Below are 12,317 nucleotides of genomic sequence, written 5' to 3'. Positions count from 1 at the left end.
TTGCACACTAACAGTGACACAGGGCAGTGCAGCAGGGCCCCACTGCTGGTGTTTGGGGGCTGTTTGCCTCACCCTCCCACTTTCTTTTTCAGCCATTCCCTCTGGGAACTGAAAACCACATAAGACAGGAACAAAGATGAGGAAAAGCCAGCGAGCAGGTTCTTTTTTTTTCTATTTAAAACCAGAAGTGGTGTGAAGCAGCAGCCACACATGGCAGCCATTAAAGGCAATGGGAGAGAAAATATTCCTGTACAAGATTCTGTGTGGCAAAAGTTGAAGTGGTGCAGAATTCCAGTCCAACTCCCCTCTTTATTTTTATCTTCCCCCTCGAACTGGGCCGCCTGACATGGCTGGCTGGGAGAGCTGAGCTGGTGCCCAGAACGTTCAATCCCATTCCCAGAATACCCAGTGCTCCCAACCCACACCAAAGGGCCGCTGCCAAGGCTTTGCTTTTCCCCCCCTCCCATCCTTGGGCTGGAGTAGAAAATGCTCAGTAGTCCTTAAATCATTGGGTTTTCTCTCAAAAAAAACAATGCCAAGAAAACTCCACTTCTATTTTTAGACCCTAATGGGCAGAATGGGAACAGAGAGCTCCAAACCCAGACCACAGTGCCCAAATCTGTCCAGCATGAACCCACCACCCCGGAGTCCCCTCTGCTTTCCCTCAAGGCACAGCCCAACATTCCTGGAACCCGCCAGCACACAAACTCGGATCCTTTCTGGAAGCTTCTTCTGCTATTTTAAATATTAACTTCAACTCTTGATTCCCTTGGACTCTGCTTTGAGCTAAAAATTCAGGAAAACGAGATGTTCTCCCACAAAATGAGCAAAAGGCACGGCAGGGACCCACAGCCTGGAGCGGGGACGTGGGGGAGCACCCGAAATAGCTGCTGGCTCGGTGCCAGGGCGGTGGGACAGCCGCCACCAGGCACAGCGCCCGGGCACCGGGAACGGCCGCCCCGGCCTCCTCCGGGAATCCACAGCCATGGGGGAAAAGGCAACAGCCCTGGGGGGGCCAGTCCCACACAGAGAGGGTCTGAGAGGAGGGAGAGGAGTGAGTAAGAGGAAAATATCCCTCCTGGAGATGGGTATTAACAGGCTGAGCTCCGGGAGGATCCAACGGTTCTCCATCCTTCCGGCGCACACAGCCGGGTGCCCCTGGGTATGGACACAGCCACTGGTGGGGCTGGAACCAGCCCATCTCCTCGACTGTTTGGAATTGATGTTCAATGAGAACGTGCCTCCTAACGCTACACCTCATGTCCACACCTGGGGACACTGGAAAAATTGGATCCTTTATCTTCTCCAGGAGGCAACGACTGTAAAAGAAATGGTACAGTGGAATCCTTGGAATGGGACCTCTGGATGCCCAGGCTGGGCAGAGCTGAGCCTGCTCAGGAATCAGAGAAGCCTTTTAAACCCAAGGTGGTTCCTGGGATGGAGCTTCAGCGGCTCCCCTGTGGGGCTGAGCTGCCCCAGGGCCAGCACAGCCCCTGCACAGCCAGAAGGGAGGGATTCACCCATCTCCTGGTTAAAATCCATCTGAGAACTGCATCTTGCTTCTCTCCTCGCCCACACACCTGCCCGAGGCCCTTCCCCTCCTTACAGCATTGATGGCCCACCCCCAGCCGCAGCCCGGGCCAGCCCCTCCTTTGTGCCGTCCCTCCGGGAGGCAGTGCCTGCCCGAAGGGAATGTGCACAACTCTCCTCCCTGGCTCAGTGCTGCCAAATCCTCCCACGGCATCGGCCCGGGGCTGCCAGGAGTGCCTGCAGATGTCCCCGGGCCCGGCCCGCGGGGACAAAGGGGGTCTGTGTGGAGCTGCCCGACCCCGGAGCATTGGGATGCGGCGCGGGAGCGCTCCCGGGGCTGTCCCTGCCCGTGGCTCCTCTCCCAGGGCGCAGGGAGCGGGCACAGCACGGCTGCCAGCCCCCTCGTGCCAGGAGGAAGCTGGGAAGCATTACTGGCCCTCTGTATATTCCAGCCCCTTGGCTTGAGAGCGTGCAGAGGATCCCTTTTCCCAGGACACGCTCCAAGGTGGAGGGGACTCTGTGTACTGCGGGAAGCAGCACACAAAGGCGCGTGGAGGGGGCCGGGGGGGCGGCACCGGCAGCTGGAACGGGGGCTCCCCCTTCTCTCCGGCATCACAACAACCCCCAGACCACGGAGCTGCTCCAGCTTTCCCGTTCCTAGCAGCCAGGATGTACTTCCCGGGAGCAGCACCTCGGGCACCAGGAGGCAGGAGCAAACCCATCTGTCAGCGCCCTTGTACCAGGGCAGCGCCAGCCAGCGCCCTCCTCCCACGGGAAAATAAGGGAAAACAAGGAAAAGGTGGCTTTTCCTGCTGTTTCATGTGCAATGGAGAGCACTGGAACCCCCCCCACCTCCTCCTGCCCCCCCGGTCAGTCAGGATTCCAAGAGAGGCCACGGGCTCCTGGCGCCAGCACCGTGCTCCAATGGTGGCCAGGCCCTGCCAAAACCCACCCAGGGACCTTCCAGATGTTTCTGGTTTCTCAGCCCCTTGGAAGCTTGCACTGTTTCCTCTCTGCTGAGCCATAAAGGAGCTCCCAGCTCGGCTCCAGGCAGCCCAGCTCCATGCCAGGCTGGCAGCACCCGCTGTCCCGGCAGCGCCGGGCGGGGAACTCGTGCCCGGATCCACAATTAATTCATCCCAGACCCACAATTAATTCATCCCAGACGCCTCCCGGGAGCTGGGGTTTGGATCAGGCAGTGCTGCACCTCCTCCCCTGTCCTGGGGAGCCAAAACAACTCAGCACCATTAGCTGGGCTGTCGGGGGCAGGATCAGACCCCGGCGCTGCCCCGGGGGAGAACGGGAACTGCAGCAGGAAAACATCGGCTGTTCCAGCAGCACCAGGTGGGAAAATGGAAATCAGGAGGCCCAGGTCACGCTGCAGATGTAAGAGCCAGCAGGGAGGGCTGGGGAGCAGCCCTGGGGCAGGGGTCTCACCCAGGCCGGGGTAGGTCCTGCGCTTGCTCAGGTTGGCCGACTTCACCAGGAACATGCAGGACTGGTGGGTCATCCACGAGCAGAAGATCAGCAGCACAGCCCCCAGGATGATCCCACACTGGAACAGAGCACAGGGGGAAGAGACCAGCGGGAGGTGAGGGGTCAGGCCCTCCCTCAGCACCCCCGGGTAATTCCAGCCACGCTTTTCCCTGTTTCACAGAATTCCCTCCCTTCCCCATCTGCTCCATATCACTCTCTCCACAGCCCAAGGACACAGGGAACACACTCGTGTTTCCCACAGCCCTCAGCTGCACCAGGCAAAGTTCCCAGGAGTGAACTGGGAGTGAGTTGTGGAGCAGAACTTCCCCCCTGGCTCATCCCCCAGCAGGTCCAGGGAGCACAGACAGACCCCGAGGTTCCACTCCTGCTGTAGCTTGATAAATCAACCACTCCTTGGTATCCCAAACCCCTCACCCAGCTCCTCTCCTGCCTCCCTGTCTGCACAGGGTGGGAACCACAGGTCACTTTTCAAACAGGTGACTTGGAACAGACCCAAATCCTGATCCCAGCTGCCCTTTTCCCGCTGTTTTGAGGCAGGGGGGCCCTGGGGATGGGGCAGATCCTGGGATTGAGGCTTGGGAGCACAGCAGGCATTTGCAAATGCCTCCAAATCGACTCCTGTTTGTCACATGGACAAATTCGGACCGGGGGGGCAAACGTGGCCTCTGCCTGCCCTTCCCCCGGCTACCCCGGAGTGGGGCAGCGCCCGCATGGGGGCTTTTGGCTGACCAGGGCAGGGCCCGGCACAGCCGCCCCAGCCTGGGGGCCACCGGCGGGACCACCCTTCCCCCCGGGCGGCCCCGGGGAGCCCCCCAGAGCCGGGGGGGGGCGCAGAGCGGGCGCTTACCTGTCGGAAGCAGAAGGGCACGGTGAGCACGCTCACGCCCACGATGCTGTTCACCACGTTCATGATCAGGCCCCAGTTGGATCCCGCCGCCGCCGCCGCCGCCATGGCCCGCGGTGGGGGGTCCCCGAGGCGAGGGGGGGCGCGTTTTTTGGCCGCTCCTCGCGCCCCCCGGCCGGCTTGGAGCCCTTCGGTCCTCCTGGAGCTCTCCGGTGCCCCCGGCCCCCTCAGCCGCCCATGCCCGCCATGGCCCCGCCAGGCCCGCCCCGACCCGGCACCGGCCACAGCGGCACTTCCGCCTTCCGCCGCCGCTCCCGGAAGTCACGTGTTCGCACCGCCGAGGGGGGACGCTCCTGCCGCCTTGGAGGACCGTTCTCGCTGGTCCTGGGAGGCCGGCAGGGATAACCGGGGGTCCCCGCTGTTGGGGGCACCCCCGGGGCGCTCAGTGCGGCCAGGGCCGTGCGGGAGTGCACAAACACACACGCACATGCATGGAAAGCACACGACTGTGCGCATGGCTTCACATGCGTGCATGTGCACGCATGCACAACCACAGCACTGGCATCTGGGAAGGGTCCCCGGGACAGGGGTCCCGAACGGCCCCTCGAGGGCAGCACATCCCCCCGGGAACCCCCTCCCGAGTGCACATCTGGGCACGCATCCAGCTGTGCACACAGAAAGCATCTGCTCCCCATCCCAACCGGAGCGATCCCAAAGCCCACCGTGGACGGACCCCCCAGAATCCTGCAGGACAAGGCAGAAAGCCCAAGGAGAATAGCAGGAAAGCTGCGGGAGGCTGTGGCAGGGTCCCCCGAGGCCATGCACAGCAGCAGGTCAGCGCAGCACACGCGCTCCCCGAGCGAAACACGCGGCGCTCGTATAATTTGCAGCAATTGCGACTGGAAACCGCAGGAATTCGCTCTACAAAAGGTTTGCAGGGAGGTGAACAGGCAGCCTAATTCCCTCCAGGTGTGGCGTGGGATCAGTAGCTCCGGCGGTGCTTTCCTGGCTCCTGTGCCAGAGCAGGGGCCGTGTCCATGTGTGTCCTTGAGCTGGGATGAGGGATCCCCTCGGGGTGTCATGGAGCCGCTTTGGGGGTGCCCCCAGCGTGTTCTGCCTCAGCACTGCCAGGAAAAGAGCTCCAGTGGCTTCTCCATGTGTGAGTGGGAGCCCGGGAAGCATCCAGCTGGGAATTCCTGTGGGATGGGGATACCAAGGGAGAAGGCCCCGCTCTGCCACCTCCCCCCGGGATCTCCATGCCCATCCCGAGGGATGGGGGTTTTCTGCAGTTCCAAACACTCCAGGGCCAAATCCTGCCTCCAGCAGGAGCTGGGCTCTGTCCCAGCACTGCCTGTGTTCCTCCCCAGCAGCGCCGGGGCAGATTCCCGTCATGGACCTGCCCAGAGCAAGGGAGAATTCCCTGGAAAGTCCCAACCCCCTGCATGGCCAGGCACCTGCATGAGGAGCTGCCAGCTGGGATGGGGACCCCCCTGTGCCAGCACAGGACACTGGGAGCCGGCAAAGGGCCCTTTTGGATTTGGCAGCCGGTGGCAGCATTCCCACCACAGATCCGCCGGGAAGCCTGAGTGGCTCAGAGCCCTTCCCAGTCCTGCCCCATGGCCCAGATTCCTCCCGCCTGGATTTGGAGCCCCGGAGAACAACCGGCCCCAGAGGATGCCAGAGCCACAATTACTGTAATTAGAAATGGGGGCTCAGGGCCGGCTGATCCCGCAGGGATTCCGCGCTGCTTTATGGAAGCACAAATCCCTTGGGAGCTCCAGGCGCCGCTGCTGTGTCGGATGTGACAGCTCCATGTGTGCACACCCCACTCTTAGCTGAGCCAGATTCCCAGCTCCCACGGGTAATGCTGTCCAGGGAAAAGGGTCGGGCCCACCCCTCCTCAATGGAATGCAGGCACGGGGGCTCCCACCTCCATCTCACCCTTGCTCACAGAGATTTTTCTTCAGGAATTCACCTCAGTGGCAGCTCCGGGTTGGGAGGGCTCCCACGAACCTTCCCACGGCACAGGGATGCTCTTCCCTGGAACCGCGAGCACCTTGGGAACATCCCTGGCCTCCCTTCCTGGGGGACACAGTACATGGTCCAGAGGGAATGGGAAGGAATGGGAACCTCCTCTCCAGACCTGGGGCAGAGGCCACCCTATGCCATGGTGCCCCTGAGGGTCTGTGCCCACCCACCACCCCATGTCCCCCCTCCCCACGGGGACCAGCACCCACCACCCCGCTCCCCACGGCCAGCTCCAGTGACAGACTCCTGGCAGATCCCAGGAACCACCCGGCAAAGATGGAAAAACATAAATTAAAACAAATTGCGGTTTTATATTGCAAATAAGGGCAGTTTGATGGGTTTTATTGCGGAACAAGCATTAATGAAGTGCAGTTTCAGGCACCTTAATTGCTCGGGGACCAAAGTTCAGTCCACGTCTCCGGCGCGGGCTGGGAGTGGCCGTGTGTCCCGCGAGGGGCTGGCAGGGTGGGAACGGGATTGGGAATCAATTTATGGGCACGATGAGGGAGATGGAGGCAAGGGGGCTGATCCGTGCCTGGGGGGGTATAGCAGCACAGTGGGATACAGAGCACAGCCCGTTCCGGGGGGAGGTGAGAGGCCGTGGTGAGCCCCTACATGGTGTCACCCCAGTGGCAGCTGTGGGGTGGGTTTTGGGATGGGGGTCCCCAGGCTGTGGGGAACGATGGTGGTGCCCGTGGGCACCGTAGGGCCGGGCTGGGGCGATGCAGAGCCGCGATCGTGGGGGACCCCGGGAAACGCTCCTCACCTCCCAGCACAACAAGCGCGCGGAGGAGGGGGGCGGACACGCGTGGGTGTGGAAGGCACAGAGCGGGGTGCGTGTGGACGCGGCAGCACCGGGGACACGCAGGGACACACACAGGCAGGACACGCATCGCGCGCGCCCTGGCACCGTCACACCCGCGAGTGGACACGCTCCCCACCCGCACGTACCCACGCGCGGCAATGGCCCCGAGGCGTAGGGGGCCGTACGGAGCCTTACCGAGCCGTGCGGAGCGTTACCGGGCCGTACCGAGCCGAATGGAGCACTACCGGGCCGTACCGAGCCGTGCGGGGCCCTCCGCGTGCGCCCATTCATCCGCCCGCCCGCGCCGTGGGAACGCGCCGCGCGCGGGAAGCGCGGCCCCCGCGCTGGCCCCGCCCCTCCCCTGAGCGCATGAATGGGCACGCCCCGCCCCTCTCCTTGTTAGGGCACCCGGCGTGGCTCGGGGGGCGGGGCCTGTCCGGGCCCGCTCCGCCCCTTCCGCCCCACCAATCAGCGCCGCGCGTCGGGTCCCCCGCTGGGCGCCGGCCTTTGTTTGTGGAGGGCGCCGGGGCCAATGGGAGCGCGGGACGGGGGGCGCCGGGGCCAATGGGGGCGCGGGAAGAGGGGCCCTGGGCCAATGGGGGCGCGGGGCGGGGCCCGGGGCACGGCCCGGCCCGGCCACGTGCGCGCGGAGCGAGGGGATCGCGAGGGGACCGCGGGAGGACCCGGCCCTGCCGCGCCCGGAACGGCCCCGGGCCACCGGGGTGTGTCCCCAGAGCGGTCCCGTGTCCCCAGGGGGTGTCCCGTCCCCAGCAGCCCCAAGGACACCTGCCCACCCCTGCACCGTCAGTGCCGGATCCCGTGTGGCAGCATCAGCGCGGCACCTTCCTGCCCCGGCAGACCGCGGGGTGTCTCTCGGCTGCTGTCCCGGGTGTGTTGTGGGTCAGGGAGCCCAAGGTGGCAGCAGGGTTATGCTGTGCTGGGGTGCCTGTGGCCCCACTCACCCATCAGAACCAGGACTGGGGGTGGCTGGCATCATACTGGGGGGCTCTGGGCAACAAATCCCAACTCCTGCAGCCCCCCATGCAGGCAGAGCTGTGCCACACATGGACCCCCAGGGTGGGGATACAGCCGTGTGCCAATCCCTGTACTGGGACACAGAACACTCAGTTCACAGAGGGGACAGCCCCTGGCAGGAGCCTCCTGGGGGAGCCTGGAAAGGACCAACAGAAATCCCAGCCTATGCCTGGGCTGTGCCTGGGTTCTGCTGTCCCCTCCTGGGCCCTGAGAAATTTCCTCCTTCCCAACCAGCCCCAGTGCCAGACCAACTGGGTTCCTGTGCCACAGGGCCACCCCCCTGCCAGCCACACTCACAGCAAAGCCGGGGCCTTCAGTCACTCCCAGCCCAGGGTACAAGCCCTTTGCTGGACAGGTGAAGGTCATGGTCGTTTTCTCCATCACAGGCAGCTCTCAGCTCCGTGTTTGCCCCTTCCTGTCCCTTCCAGCAGCTCTGGGACACTGTCACGGCACAGCTCAGCCTCATGCTGCCCATGGCACTGACATGGGAGCTGTGGTGGTGGCCGCTGATGGCAAGGCCAGGGTGTGCTGCTTCTGCTGATGATTTGCTCCTCATCCCCCTCCCTGTGCCCCCCACTACCAGCCCACAGCTCCAGATCCACCCACCCATCCAGGCCTGCCCATGGCACTGCCCAAACCACGGCAGCAGCACCGGGGCAGGGGCACGGCACCAGTGTCACCTGATGGCCGGGACACCGTCCAGCGCCTCCCGGCAGGCGGGGAAGCCCCAGTGCATCTCCCCGGGCTCGGGCAGAGAACAAAGGAGGGCAGCTGCGGGGAGGGAGCGGCGCTGCCGGGTGTGCTGCAGCGCGGCTAATCCGCCCCGGCACAGACCCGGGAGCTCCGGCAGCTCCAGAACGTGGAGAGGCTGCTCGACCCGAGCACCAGGACCCCCGTAAGGCCGGGGAGGGGGCTCCTCCCGGCCCCCCCCCATAGCCCCACCCCGCACCCTCGCACCGTGCCCCATCCCATCCCATCCCATCCCGTGGCAGCAGCCTCTGCTCGCCCCGGCTGATGCTGCTGCCATGAAGGGAACGTCTTGCATTAACGACTTTTGTCACCAAAGTCATTAACATAATAGGGCTTCCACATCAAAATTGAATATTAATGCTCCGCCGGCTGCGGAGGGAGGCGGATAATTGCTCTAATACATTTTCCAGTCGGATTTTCGCATCGCGGCAGCAATTGCATTAGCAAACCCGATTATTCCCACGGCCAGTACAATGGGATGGTTAATGGGAGTTAAGTTCCTTCCTTTTTTTCTCGGACCCCCGAGCGGCTGTGGCTCCGTGCCCCCCGCTGCCCCCCAGCCCCGGGGAGCGCCGGGCAGGGGGTGAGGGCCCTGAGCTGGGAGCGGAGGGGACAGTGGTGCTGAGCCACCTCGTCCCTCTGCACCACAAACACGACCCTTGGACGCAGACGGCCTTGAGACGCGCCGGGAATGCCACAGCCAGCTGGAAAACTGCCTGTCCTGGGAGCCGTACCTGCTGTTCCGTGCCATGCAGAGCCCTGGGATGAGCCTTGGAGGACGGCAGTGGGTCACACCAGCCAGGGGGTCCCGCTGCAGCAGTGCTGGAGGTCCAGGCAGAGCCAGGGGTTGCTCCAGCTCCCACCCAAGGAGTGTTGTGGGATCCTCCAGCCTCCTCTTTCTTCTGAGGGGGCTTGGCAGCTCCCAGGAGGATGAAGCTCGGGAGAACAGCTGAGGAGGGGGGGCACTGCTGGGGCTGCAGCCTCCTTGCTGCACCCCCAAACACATCCCAGCCAGTCCCCTGGGCAGGGACAGGCCTTGGCCTCAGCCACCACTCCCCATCCTCAGGGTCCCCTCCTGCCCCCCCAGGGGTGACACTGTGCTTTGGGGGCTCTGTGGTGGCACAGGCCCAGTGAGGGGGGTGGGACAGGAACCGTGTGTGCAGCAGCAGCAGCAGCAGCGGACAAAGGCAGCTGCAGGGCTGGGGGGTGGATGTGGGGGGGTCCTCATTAAACTGACTTTAATTGCACTCATTTGGGCTCACTTCACTGATCAACCTCGGCACAGTGGAGTTGTACCCCCGGGCTGGGGGAGCTGCTCGTGTGGGATGTACACCCACAGCAGGGGGTCTGCCTACCCACTGGGGGGGCTGCTCAGGGGGAATGCACCCCCAGGAGTGGGTCTGCCCACACGCAGAGGGGGCCGTGCCCATGGGGATGCCAACTCACAGAGGGTGGGCTGCCCAGGGAGGGGGGCTGCCCACAGCAGGGGGTTTGCCATGGGGGGAGTGTTCCCCCTGGAGGTCTGCCCACCGTGCCCAGGGCACACCTCCACATTCTCCTGACTCAGCCCCTTCCCACACCCAGCATGGAAGGTTCCGCCAGATCCTTCCCCCTCCCGCTGCCGTCACTGGGGAAGGAAGAGCCTCACAGCCGCTTTTTTTGGCTTTTTCGGTTTTCTTTTTCAGTCAAGGAACTCTTCCCCAGCGCTCCAGGACCCCAGGCAGCCAAAACACCGTGGAGCCCCAGCGCTGGGATCTGCACCGTGCTCCCCTCCAGCACCAACTCCACGCGCTGGGATAATCCATAACGGCTTTTTCCTGGCCTTTCCCACACGGAGAGGGATCCAACCGGCCTTCACACGGTGGCCGTGGAGGAGGATAAGGAGGCTGTGCCTCCGAGCTGCCGGTGTGATCCCGTGTCCTTCGGTGTGCGTGTCAGCGTGTCCCTCGGTGTGTCCCTGGGCACGGCTCTGTGCTGCAGCTGCACGTCCCGCTGCACCAGCGCCTGTGTTGGGCCGTGTCCTGTGGTGCAGCCGCCTGTTCCCGGCTGTCCTTGTCCATCTGTCTGTCCCCGTGCCGTGTCCGTGCGTCCCAGTGTGCTCGGCTCTGTCCCCGTGGGCCCCCGGCCGCTCCCTCCTGACTCGATTGCCGTCCCCTGTGATGAATCGCCCACGGTAATCTAATCGTGGTTACGAGAGACTGCGATTTATTTCGGCCTTTTCAATCAATTACAGCCTTTTATTGCAAAAAAGGAAAAAAACCCACCCTGCAGGGCCCCAGTGGGGACCCCAGTGGGAGCCTCTGCTGGGCCCCCCTCCCGGTACCAGCCCCGGCCCCCGACACCGCTGCTGCTCCCATTCCCACTGTGTGGTCCCCAGTCCCTCACCCTGTGAAGCCCCTCCCGCGACACAGCCCCTCAGTTTGCAGTGCCCCCTCCCACCCTGCCCCCCCCAACACTGCACACAGCCCCCCAACACTGTACTCCCCATTGCACAGCCCCCCCAACACTGCACCCCCACTCACCTTGCACCGCAGGGCCCCCCAACACTACACTCTCCCCCCCAGCATTTCAGGGTTATTTAGGACTGGACCCCCCCACACCTTGCACCACAGGGCCCCCTCACATTTCACTCTCCCCCTCCCACGTTGCACTCCTAACACTGCACAGCCCCCCCACATTGGCCCCCTACCTTGCACTGCTTGATCCTCCCAACCCAGCAACCCCCCACATTGCACAACCCCCCCCCACTCTCCATGATCCCCCTCACCGCACCCCCCACATTGCACAGCCCCCCGACACTGCACTGTGTGATCCCCCCAACACTGCAACCCCACACGGTTCACATCCCCCCATCCTGCTCCGCACGGCCTCCCCGCACTGCACCCCCCGCGTTGCACAGCCCCCCCACATCGTACCAGCCCACTGCACAGGCCCCCAAACACTGCACATCTCCTCACCCTGCCCTGCGCGGCCCCCACACATGGCACAGCCCCCCAACATCACACAGCCCTCCCATATTGTGTCCCCCCCTTGCACAGCCCCCCCCCCCCCATTGCTCTGCATGGCCCGCTCACATTGCACAGCCCCCCAACACTGCACACCCCCCAAAACTGCCACCCAGGGCAATGCACAGCCCCCCATAGCTCCACATGGCCCCCCCATATTGCAAAGCCCCCCAACACCACACAGCCCCCACCCTGCTGTGCACGGCCCCCCACACTGCACCCCCCGGCCACCGCACACCCCACCTTGCACCGCACGTCCCCCAGCGCTACAAGCTGCACCCTGCGGGGCGCGCAGGCCCTGCAGCCCCCCGGTTGCCCCCCGGTTGCCCCCCGGTTGCCCCCCCGGCCCCCACCTGCGGTAGCCCCGGCCCGTGCGCTCCCCTCTCGCCGCTCTTTGATCGCTCTCTCGGCCCGGGGCGCTCCGGGCTGTACGCGCGGGGGGCCTCGAAACCGCCCGGGCCGCGCGTGCCCCCCCCACACCCCCCTGAAGAGAGGGGGGTGAGGAGCCTTGAAACGGCCATCGGCGCCGGCCAATCGGCGCCTTGTTTACACTGCGTGATTGACAGTTCGCTGGCGCGCCGCCAGCCAATCGGCGCGCGGGGGGGGGCCGCGCGCGCTGCGGCGGGGAAGGGCGGGGCGGGCCCCCCCCGGCACACACACCCCCCCTCCCGCCACCGCCTCCCGGGCGGCGCAGTGCGCGTGCGCGCCACCGCCTATTCCCCTCCCCATTCATCCGCCGCGCTTGAATTAGGCGCCGTCGCGCGCCGCGCCGCGATTGGCGGGCGGGCTGGCGGCGCTCCAACCAATCAGGAGAGGGCGCTCG

General features: G+C 64.5%; 2 protein-coding genes across 3 annotated transcripts in view; both read right to left on the bottom strand.

Annotated features, from left to right (window-relative positions):
• Window positions 1–4,059, bottom strand: part of SLC38A10 (solute carrier family 38 member 10) — a 29,847-nt gene extending 25,788 nt beyond the window's left edge. Inside the window, exons 1-2 of one of the 2 annotated variants that reach the window (XM_032706817.1) lie at window positions 3,875–4,059; window positions 2,968–3,085 (exon numbers count right to left, since the gene is read on the bottom strand). In XM_032706817.1, coding sequence (XP_032562708.1) covers window positions 2,968–3,085; window positions 3,875–3,979 — 223 coding nt within the window. In that variant the 5' untranslated portion in view covers window positions 3,980–4,059. The remainder of the gene's footprint in view (window positions 1–2,967; window positions 3,086–3,874) is intronic. The other variant, XM_032706816.1, reaches the window with a different exon arrangement.
• Window positions 4,060–8,723: 4,664 nt separating this feature from the next.
• On the bottom strand, window positions 8,724–12,015 carry LOC116796453. Its single transcript, XM_032707077.1, is given in 2 exon segments — window positions 8,724–10,667; window positions 11,848–12,015. Coding segments are annotated over 2 exon segments (702 nt in total). The 3' UTR covers window positions 8,724–10,133.
• Between the last annotated feature and the right edge of the window lie 302 nt (window positions 12,016–12,317).

The sequence above is a fragment of the Chiroxiphia lanceolata genome, chromosome 19 (assembly GCF_009829145.1).
Source record: "Chiroxiphia lanceolata isolate bChiLan1 chromosome 19, bChiLan1.pri, whole genome shotgun sequence".
Lineage (NCBI taxonomy): Eukaryota > Metazoa > Chordata > Aves > Passeriformes > Pipridae > Chiroxiphia > Chiroxiphia lanceolata.
Note: the sequence above shows the minus strand (reverse complement) of the source record. Positions and strands in the feature narration are given on the sequence as shown.